The sequence below is a fragment of the Fulmarus glacialis genome, unplaced genomic scaffold (assembly GCF_000690835.1).
Source record: "Fulmarus glacialis isolate BGI_N327 unplaced genomic scaffold, ASM69083v1 scaffold11577, whole genome shotgun sequence".
NCBI classification, from domain to species: Eukaryota; Metazoa; Chordata; class Aves; order Procellariiformes; family Procellariidae; genus Fulmarus; species Fulmarus glacialis.
In genome coordinates, this window is record NW_009222635.1 from 12,237 (window position 1) to 23,384 (window position 11,148).

General features: G+C 41.6%; 1 protein-coding gene across 1 annotated transcript in view; it reads right to left on the reverse strand.

The window, feature by feature from the left end:
• LOC104079468 (coiled-coil domain-containing protein 11-like) overlaps positions 1–10,696 on the reverse strand; it is a gene marked incomplete at both ends in the record, with an annotated part of 19,020 nt that extends 8,324 nt beyond the window's left edge. The window contains 3 exons of the mRNA XM_009581515.1: positions 809–1,112; positions 7,964–8,137; positions 10,467–10,696. Coding sequence (XP_009579810.1) covers positions 809–1,112; positions 7,964–8,137; positions 10,467–10,696 — 708 coding nt within the window. The remainder of the gene's footprint in view (positions 1–808; positions 1,113–7,963; positions 8,138–10,466) is intronic.
• Positions 10,697–11,148: the final 452 nt, after the last annotated feature.

The window sequence follows — 11,148 nt, forward strand, 5'->3', positions numbered from 1 at the left end:
CCAGCCCCGACGTGAGCCTTGGGTCAGAGAGCTGGGAAAGAGCGGTGTGAGAAAGGGCTGAGAGGAGTCGCTTGGGAGCTGCAGTTAGGCTCAGTCTCTCGCCCTTGGTGCCTACGTGAGCCATGCTGCAGGTACGCCTGTGCCTGAGGTCGATCCTGATCCAGACCTGCTGACTTGACTTGCTGGCTTCATCTTGGACTGCATCACTACAGACCTGCCGGGCAGTTTGGACTGTAGATGACCCCAGTTACTGTCAGCAGTCCTGCTCTGCTCCATTCCTTTGGGTACTGTGGGACTCTTGTTGGGGAGGACAGCATACTTGCCTGCCCTGCTGTCACCTTTGGCTCCTGGCTCGCCTTCCCTTCTGGGAGCAGCACACTCTTGCTGCTTCCTCCCAGTGCACTTACCGTGATGATTAAACATATGTATCGTGCTCTGAGATCTGGTGTTACACATGACAGCTGGGACACAAGAGTCTCTAACTATCCCGCAGGAAACTGGAAATCAGAAAATTGCAAAGATGTCTGGCAAAAGCTTAAAAACATTTCCATTTCCCACAAAGGCTCTGAGAGGCTTTGAATGCCAAAATCCTTTACAATGCTAAGTTTCAAAAAATGTAATTCCCTCTGCAAACAGGAATGCATTTGCCACAGCTCTGAAGAAGAGGCTTAGCATAATAGGACAGTCTCAGATACTAATGGAATCAGTGAAGATACAAATAAGGTAGGGATTAATCTAAATGTCTAGTAAGCCTATCATTAGGAGGGCCTTATACACAACCCTGAATTGAGAATGATATGGAAATTACCAGCGATCGAGCCTCTTCTTCCTTCAGCCGCTTCATCTCCTCTTTGTGAGCACTGAGCACCGCTACCTGGGCACTGAGCACATTCAGGATTTTCTGATTCTGTTCTGCTGATTTCTGCATCTCCACCGCCTCTCGCTTTTCCTTAGCCAAGCTATCCTCTTTCCAAAGCTCTGCAAACATCTGCTCCTCCTTCTTCTGTTGCTTTTTCAATTCCTCCTTCAGAGCTACCTGGGCCAGCTGGTCTTCACACAATTCCTTCTGATGCTTCTTCATCCGCTGTACACGAAGCTCCTCGCATTGTTCTCTGAAAGGCAACATAAAAGTTAAAAAAAAAGTCTCAAAATAATAAGCAAGTCTGGGGGCGTGTCAGGCTCCCAGTTTGTAACTATTCAGAGGACCACAGCTCAGGATGCCAAATTCTACACCTGATCTGACACTTGACTCCTTGTGAGGCCTAAGGAATCACAGAGAGCCTGACTTGTTGGAGATTTTGACCTTAATCAGTTGAAGAGCAGGTCCTATATTTGTACTTGTAAAAATAATATATATACACATGCACAATATATAAATATTTTATATATACAAGGTGTGTTTTATATATGTAGTTGGAACATGCGTTGTGTGCAGTTTTTTATACATACAATTTTTTTTAATATATAAAACACATGCATACTACGCTTGTTCAAACATGTAGGCTGCTCTTTATTCAAATGAAAACTTAGAATGGGTTTACTAGTCACTTGAAAGCTCATTCGTATTCAGAAAATACTCACAGAGCAGAAATTTAGGTTACACAATTGAAGAGAAACCATTAGAAATTTATTAATTTTTAATGAATTTTAGTGGGATAATTCAGAAAAGTTGCAATAAGAGTCCGTAGAAGCTAGAAAGTCAAACAGCAGCTTTCAATTTTCATTTACTCACTGCAACTGAGTTGCATATAAAAAGGTATTTATCTTCAGTTGAAAAACACTCAACTATTTACAGATTCTGCTTTTATTTTTGCAAACACAGCACTATTGAGATCAACATATGCTATCAAACAATATTTAATTTGAACAATATACAAGCATTTTAATTCTGTTCTATAACCAGAATACAGATTTTCATAAAATCAAAATGTGAAACTAGCAGACAATGGTGAAGATCTACAAGCGTTAAGGATCTGTAAGCTCTAAGGATTTGTGACAGATACACATAAATGCTGTGAAGTAAAAAGATATCTCACAATTTCATGCGCAATGAAACCATCTTCTACAGATTATTGCAATGCTATTTAGGAATTCATAGCAGACATCATAAGATATCATTGACTGAATCTTGAGCCACTGCATAACAGCAGTAGTTACCTGCACAACGTGAAATACTATTACTTTATAGCATGTTTAGCTGACAATCCTGTGTAGCAAAAATATTAAATATTCATCAAGCAACTATCTCATAGTACTATCATTCTCCACATCAGGACAGTTATTTAAATTTCATAACTACAGCAGTGAAACAAAATCTGAATGAATTCCATTGCAATTTTTTTTTTTTTTTTTTTTTTTTGCTTAACAGCAAAATTAAGTTTGCCAGCACTAAAAATAGATATTTGATGGTTTGCTTTTTCAGGCTCTGCTAAGGATCTGTCTTTGCAAAGTCTTCACTTTTCTAAATGATTCCTAAGTCCAATAGCTGCTGTCTCCATCTAAACCCACGTCTATACTCCCTGACCTGGGTTTCATGTATAGAATTAATAGGAGCGTTATTCTCTATAGCAAAATTAAGTTTGCCAGCACTAAAAATAGATATTTGATGGTTTGCTTTTTCAGGCTCTGCTAAGGATCTGTCTTTGCAAAGTCTTCACTTTTCTAAATGATTCCTAAGTCCAATAGCTGCTGTCTCCATCTAAACCCACGTCTATACTCCCTGACCTGGGTTTCATGTATAGAATTAATAGGAGCGTTATTCTCTATCTGGGGCCATGGGTTCAAACCTCAACAGAGGGTACAGAAACGATGCAAATTTGGCCTCTCCCTGAGGTCAATGGCTCTATCCGCTGTCCATGAGGCAAACAGGGAAAAGTTTAGCAACACAGGATGTGACTGGTGGTCTATAACTCATTTCTGCCCTAAAACTAGTAAGATTATGCTCTAGAATACTGCTTCTTTACTTGACACTGCTTCTTTGTCACCTCCCGCTCACCTCCTGCTAACAAGCACAGAATGAGTGCAGCTTCTGGTATCATTAATATGTGGCTGAGGCAATTACCAGCATGTAATAATTATGTGTTGGCTTACAAGATCTTCCAAAGCTTTACCAATAAAACTCCATGCTAAGCCTAATAAAAATTACTTAGGGCTTATAAACCGCAAAGAGCATTTCCCCGAATAGCCCTCCTCCAGTTCAGAACCGGCTGAACAAGCCACTGACAGACGGAAAAAGTGACAGTGCCGAAAGCCAGCTTGACCCTGTTCTCAGTGCCACAGCGAGAGCCATCCAACCAGTCAAACTTAGAGTGGAGCGGTGCAGAATCAGAGCTGTGTCTGCGGAGGGGGAAGATTGCTACATCTCGCTCTCCCTTGGTGCTGCAGGAGTGAGATACAGCCAAAGAACAAAGAATGCTTGACCTGTAATTTCATGCAGAAGCAGAGGTCTCACTGCATTTTCTTGTTGTCAGCATTCACTGTTTGCTGCCTCACATTTCAGCTGTAAGTTTCTGGGGCCAAGGGCATCTCTCTCTTCATCCTCTATTTGTAAAGAACCTAATGCCATGGAGGCAGTGGTGAAAGGTGCTAAGCACTATACACAAACGATAAAAGGGAGAGCAGTGCCATGAAAATAAAATTCTCATTTTACTTGAGATCCAGAAGGCATTTCTAACCTCTTAACTGTTCCTGACTGAGAAGAAACAACAGTAATCTGCCAAGTCCCCTTTCATTAACATCAAGTCTCCATAAGATAAAACCTCCCGCACGCAGCACTTTTCTCCCCCAATCCTAGGACACGCCACATCCTCTAACCAAATGTTGCATTCTTCCCCAAAAGTTGGGCTTGTATCCTGTAAAGGAGAAACTGTCCCTGGAATGAGGAACCATCCTCAGCTCAGGTCTTCAGAGGAGAAGGGTGAGGAAATACAAGAACGAAGGAGCAGGCTAGTGGAAAGGGATGGCTGTTTTACCTCCTTGTATGAGACAGGAACCTTCTGATCGATCATTCATTGATTGTCCCAACAACGAAAGCAGAGAGCAGCACAGCAATGTGCGTGCCGTGAGTCACGGCACGCTCCAAGAGGTGCCCCTGCCTTCAAGTAGGTCAACAAACATACTACATCATCGCCAGTTTTCTTACATTTTAACACTGGGATCTGTCTTCCAACTCCTGGGTAGGACTTGGTGATGATTAAAGACTACGGTACTAATTAGTATTCATGAAAAACGTATTTCTCAAATGTTCTGAGGGAAACATGCCATTATTAAGATTTTAAATCTTACACCATTAGAAATAACTGTATTACCTTAACACAATGGGTTCAAAGTTCTCTCAGCAGTGAAGGAATAAAGAAGTAGTTATTCTTTTTCATGATTATAAACTAATCTGAATTTAATTGAATTCCCAGAGGGGAAGAGAAGTTAAATAAAAGTTTGGCATGGTTAGAATTTTAATAGAAAATAACCCTGTAATTGCTTGATTTCATCAAAATAATTCCTTCAAAGCAGCTCTTACAGCAACCTATAAACATCTGCTCCCCCAGATGGCTGTTTTTCTTCTTCACTTTGCTATCCTAAGCTTCTTAACATTAAATTGTGCCTGTATGTAGCCACTTCCCAAAGACAGAAACTGCATTTATTCTCCCCCCCACCCCCCACCCCAGTTATTTATTCATTTTATGGCTGCAGTACAAAGTTGCTGTGATGACAACATTCTCTGTATGGATGCTTCAGATGTTATCCCAGGAAAGAGGATGTAATATGTGTTTTATGCAAATTTTAAGACATTGCAATTTTCTTTAAAGATACCAATGCTGAAGATGCCCTTGGGCTAAAACTGGCTGAATATTTTCTCATACAAGTTGTAGCCCTTCATGAAAATGAATTCCAGAGGGACTCTGGTGGCCCAAGGACTGTGCCCTCTGTCACCTTAGGACAAAGGACTCCTCCTGGCTAACATCGCCACTGAGAAGCTGTTAAGTCTACACCCTCAGGCTACAGCTCCAAACCCAGCCCACAAGGCTATAAAAGAGCTGCCTTTTAGTACTCTGGAATAAAGTACTGGAGCACTGTACACTATAGGTGCTCCTATATCTCAGGTTTGAGAACCTATACCTGCAAAAGAGTGGAGCGCCTTGCTTAAAGTTAAAAGAAATACAAAGAAGTCTGTATTAGGTTTCAGAAAGACATTCAAAATAGTGGCAAATTCACAGGCAAAGAGAAGCAGAAAATGATGTGTATATCCACCTGTTACTGAAATGACCTCCCGGGCCTCCTCTGGGTGTGCCTTAGAGCAATGGTCTCTGAAGTGGGGTGTGCAAGACAATCCATTGGGGTGCAGGAAGAAAATATTTTTTGTACCATTAATAAATAACATAAAAATAAAAATTGTGTTTATTTCATCTTTGCCTCACCCTCTTTTAATTTCTATTTTTGCATATGTTTTATAACGTACGTAATATACTAGTACAGTAGTACAAGTATATAATTTATAAATAAGTAAACATATTGGGGGTGAGTATTAAAAATTTTTTTTACTGATAGGGGTGCACAATCAAAAAGGTTTGGAGACCACTGCCCTAGAGGGCAGGTTGTGACACAATTACAGATTTCTGGTTGTGGATCTTCAGTAAGTGTTGGTTTCCTGAGCAGCAAAGCCTGCTCCCAGATCTCTGCATGGACCAGGATGGTTTAGGAGGAAGAGTAACAGCTAACAGTGGGGGAAAAACAGATTTGGGGCTACTTAAAGACGACAAATACATGCAGGTTCAGATATCAGAAATTACTAATCTAATCAGAATCAATCACCACAGTAGAGACTTCTTTTCTCATTGGAAAAGGACAGAGACAAGACATTTTAAAGAGCTTAAAATATTACTATGCATACACATGAAGAAAGGTATCTGTCTTTCCAAGGAGAGATCAACAGACAAGGTGAACTGTTGTCAGCTGGTGTTATTAAAGTTTTGGTTTTTTATAGGGACCTTAATTTAAAAGTAGAAAGAGATGGAGCTCGAGGAACGGAGGGAGTTAGAGGAACTATGGAAATGTATTTCCACTACATCAGGACACTCAAAGAGAAAGACTCTGTGCACTGTAGGGTGAAGATTCATTTGCAAAGATACTCAAAGATTGCCACTCACAACAGCTGTGAAGAAAGATAATTTTACTGCCTCTGAATCATCTGAAAAACTGCAGCCAGCAGAATGCCACCAGTAAAGCTCCAGCAACACTTTTTATGGGATACTTTGTGGTATGAATATTGCTTAGATCCAAAAGCAGACTGGGAAAGGTAGAAGGATGATGGGAATGATCCCACAAGACTGAGTGAACCATATATCAATAGGGTTGTACCGGGAAGAAAAGAGGACCTGAGACATTAAGACAGGCAACTGCAGCATGAAAGTCCAAATATGTATTGCCAGATGATGAGATTCACTGGTGGGATTCATTTTGCAATTAAAATATCTAAAATTAGGCACCTAAACAGGAATCTACATGTGAGCTAAATTCCCATTCTCATCAATGGGAACCTAATCAATGGAGTCAGTGGAGGCTAGGGTGCATTTCAACTGGCAGACCAGTATATGCCTACTTTAGGATGACATTAGGTTCCTTTAACTGTCCTGATCTCAATGAAGATCTACTGAGTAGAACACGACTTCAGATTCCCAGTGAATATAAAGATACCAACACTTAGACACCTACCTTTAGGTGTCTAAATCACAAGCTGAAGCCCTTCTCCTTGGCATGTAAGACAAGCTACACGTACAAAATAAAAGGCACTCCAGCAGTGTCTCCTCTAAACAATTTTAAACATGAATTTCAACCGCTTTGTATGGGCAGAGGACAAACTAGGAATTGTAAATTGTGAGGCCCATATTTTAAAGCCAGCATGTGAATTTAAAAGTGCATACCCTGCCTTAGCACCTGTCTCAGTCAATAAACCCCACATTTAAGAAACCAACATTTATCTGTGAAATTAGTTAATTAGCATTTATGCACAAGTGAAAGCAAGTGTTGATTTTTATCCCCAGCCTCTACACACGGAGAAGCAGGTGTTGTGGATTTCCATAGCCCTGTGGGAGACTGGGAAGAGACACTTCAAATGATTACAATTAAATTACATTAATATTATTTTTCATCTCTTCCCCAGAAAACCAGATTTCCAAGAATTGAACAAGTCATTTCACGCCAAGGCCTCAGGGCCTGATAAGCACCTGCAAATCTTAATGACTTCAAAAGACGCTGCCAAGAGCTCAGCATCCAGGAAGACTTGGCACAGAACTTCAGGTTGCATTAAAACCTTAGCTTCAGCTGGTACTCTTGAAAAGTATGCAATAAATAAAAACACTGTCTTTTTGGACAATTTTAGCTTTTCAAGGATCTTTGACATATTAGCTTAATAAGCATGATTTAGGCCAAGTTAACCTTCTGTGAACCCTTTTCACTCCAATAGTATAAAGCTGAAATAGAAGTATACACCAGAACAAGAAATTACAAAAACAGCCGACTTGGCAGGTCAAAGTGCAGGGATGCTCACACAGGACAAGGAGATTTGCACTACACTTGGAAGAACGTTTTCATGGTATCTCAACACTTAAATCAAATAGTGGAGACAGTGCAGTTCTCTGTACCTGTTGCCTTCATCTCTATTAATTAAAATTTTTCTCACACACTTTACCGAGCATTACAGCATTGCAAATTTGGATCCCTCGTCTTTAGAGGCTGCACCCCTTCATCAAAAGTCAGAAAAAGACTATACTCTGCCCCACTGCATGCAACATAGCTGAGGCCTTTCAACTTCTGGCCAAGCTCATACGCTTCTATCCAAACCACCTTAATTTATTTTATTTTATCATTTCAATCACATTCACCTTTCCTTCCTCAGTTTATTATTGTCACCTTCTTCTCAAATTGCCTCTTTGTATTTACTTAACCCAAGTTCTATTTTACAAGATACCTGAATTGCTGCTCTCGTTTTTCAGCCACCAGTTGTTGCCTTTCTTTTTCTCTCTTCTCTCTCAGTAATTTTGCTCGCTCCCTCATTTTCTCTTGTTTCTCCAGTACCGTTTCTTCAAGTGACTCCATCTCAGCAAAGTACCTACTTTCCTCTGTCTCCAGAAGCTCACGAAGCCTGCAATGATAACATTTAAATAAAAGCTAAAACAATCCTTCTGTTGAATGATAACGTTCTAGTTTATTTGTTATGAGCGCAAAATGGGTACTGGGCTCCTTTCAACACTTCTTGCAAACACCAAAGAATGGACCATCCAAGGAAACACCACATTTTAATTCGGGGATCACTCCTGTTGTGCCTAGGAAGGGGATCTTACAGCACAACACAAGTGATTCTGTCCTGGCACAATTTAACCTCATCGTACAAACCCATATCCAATGCTGCTTTACAACTTCAGTCTCCCATTAAACAAATTCTTCTAATTTCCAGACTACATTTGTCACCAATTGATATCTATTTGATCTTGTACTATTGTTATCCTTCAGTGTAATCCCTCCCTGGTATTTACCACCCTTCTCTACTCATCTATAATTGTATCTTCTCTCAAACTACCTTTTGTTATGTTAGCATCACTCTGTAAGCCACTTTATCCTGAAAGATCTTTGATGAGAAAATTATGTCAGATTGGCAATTTTTAAACACACCACCATTTACCTCTCTATTAATCCTAGCAGCAAGAAACCTGGGGCGAAGGAATCCAGAAACTCACTAATTCCAGCCCGAACCCCACAGTGGCCTCTGGGAAATCACTCTCACTTTTATGCAATGGTATGACCCTGCTACTGCATGAGCAATAGTGCTATGGGCCTACGCTGGCTCTGCTGGTGGGAGTTACAGCAGCAAAGCCAAAGACTGACTAATTCTGGAAACTGAATTGCACTCTCTTCACCATGTACTGAGCCGAGTCTCCCTGCAAAGACAGCATGGGGATCTTAAGCAGTTAAATAAGAACAAAACCCATGAAGTTCAACAAAAATCCTGCACCTGGAGAGGAATAACCCACGCTGGCGGCCGTCTGGCTGGGAAGTGGTTCTGCAGAAAAGGACCCGGGGGTCCTGGCAGACAAGCTGAATGTAAGCCAGCAATGCACCCTTGCGGCAAGGAAGGCCAACAGCATCTTGGGCTGCATGAGGAAGAGCACTGCCAGCAGGTGAAGGGAGGTGATCCTTCCTCTCAGCACTGATGAGACCTCATCCGGAGCACTGGGTCCAGTTCTGGGCTCCCCAGCACGAGAAAAATACAGACTTAGTGGAGCGAGCTCAGTGAAGGGCCACTGAGATGAATAAGGGACTGGAGCATCTCTCCTGTAAGGAGAATCTGTCCTAAAGATCTCTCGCACCTGAGAGAGCTGGGACTGTTCAGCCTGGAGAGGAGGAGGTTCAGGGGGATCTTACCAATGTATATAAATACCTTAAGGGAGGGAATGCAGAAAAGGGAGACAGCTTCTTCTCGGTAGTGCCCAGTGACAGGACAAGAGGCAATGGGCACAAATTAAAACATGTGAAATTCCACCTGAACACAAGAAAACGTTTTGGTTTTGTTTTTTTTTTTTTTACTGTGAGGGTGGTCAAATACTGGAACAGGTTGCCCACAGAGGTGGTGGAGTCTCCATGTGTGGAGATAAGCAAAACTCAACAGAGTCCTGGGCAACCTGCTCTAGGTGACCCTGCTTGAGCAAGGGTCTTGAACTAGATGATATCAGGAGGTTCCCTCCAACCTCAGTGATTCTGTGCAATTGGTGTACAATTCCTGTTGTATGAAGACACATCAGACCGGGATACCAAACTGATGACTTACACAGTTCCAAAGTCACTTTAAATAAAAGCATAACTGAGAAATTAAACCATATGATTTTTTTCTAAGATCAGCCCAGCACAATTCTGTTCTTTACAAGACAGTAATATGCCTCACCTTTATTATTTTTGACAGTCTTCTGACAAATTTTCATTTCTTTCAACTGCCTGTGCTGCAAAGTATTACTTGTAGGACCTAAACGTTAACTTAATGAGGTTGCAACAAAACCGTCAGTTACACCCAACAATTAGAGCTTCTGACACTTTTATAAAGTACTCTTCATTCTCTTTAAAAATCAAGCCATGGAACTGCTATAATATTACTTTTATCTTGCATTTGGCAGACAAAGCTCTAAATGCCACCTAAACTGCTCTAGTTACTGTGTTTGAATATGTATCTCTAGTGATTGGCTCAGTGATTAGTACTAATAACAAGAGCCCAAAGGCTACTGTTTGCTCTACATTGCTGCTTGACCGCCAGTTAAGCACACCTATGCTTTCTGTTACGATGAATAATGAATACCATACCACATGCACAGTGTAACGTACAGAGCTGAGCTCAACTGAGTCTTTTTCCCATAATCATTCGTCTAAGTATACAATTTAGTTGAAAATAGTAGGGCAGATATTGGTATTAGCTACTTGTTTGCTACCTCTCTCGTCTCTCATCAATCCCTGCCAGATACTCCTGCATTGTTGCATCCACCTTTCTCTGCACAGCTCTGTGCAGCCATTTTTGTTCGTTGCGTTGCTGCCACTCATAGACCTTGCGATACTGGTTGTACAGCTTTAAGAAATCAGCATTTTCGAGAAGTTCCTTTTCTTTCTGTCTGCGGGCCAAGACAAAACTGTCACTTTTTTGTTCTTTAGGAGGCTTGGCTCTCTGTAAGAGAAAGCATATGTCAGTGGTGAAAATATAATCAGTTATTCTGTTGCGGTTTTTTTTCAGTTGAATTCATGACCAGATAAGTACATAACACCAAATTATGAGAGTTCAGGGTAATTAAGGGTAAATCCCAACAAGCCTTGCCTTGAAGAGCACACCACCGGTACAAGAACACAAAATGGCTTCAAGTGCCAGCACTTGCCTGTGGCCCAGGCTATGGTTTACATCTTACCCTGTTCATCCGAGAGGATGGTTATGGTCTGCTCTTCACATACTCAGCAAACGTTCTCACCAGAGGTAACCTCCACCCCTCCCCCCGCCTCCCTCTCCGGCACAGCTCCCCGGGGCTCCGAGCGCCTCCTCACACACTGCCGCACCCCACGGCGCACAGGCCGGGTACCCCCAAAGGGGCGACCTCGCCCCGCACGGGTACCGTAGGACCGGCTCCC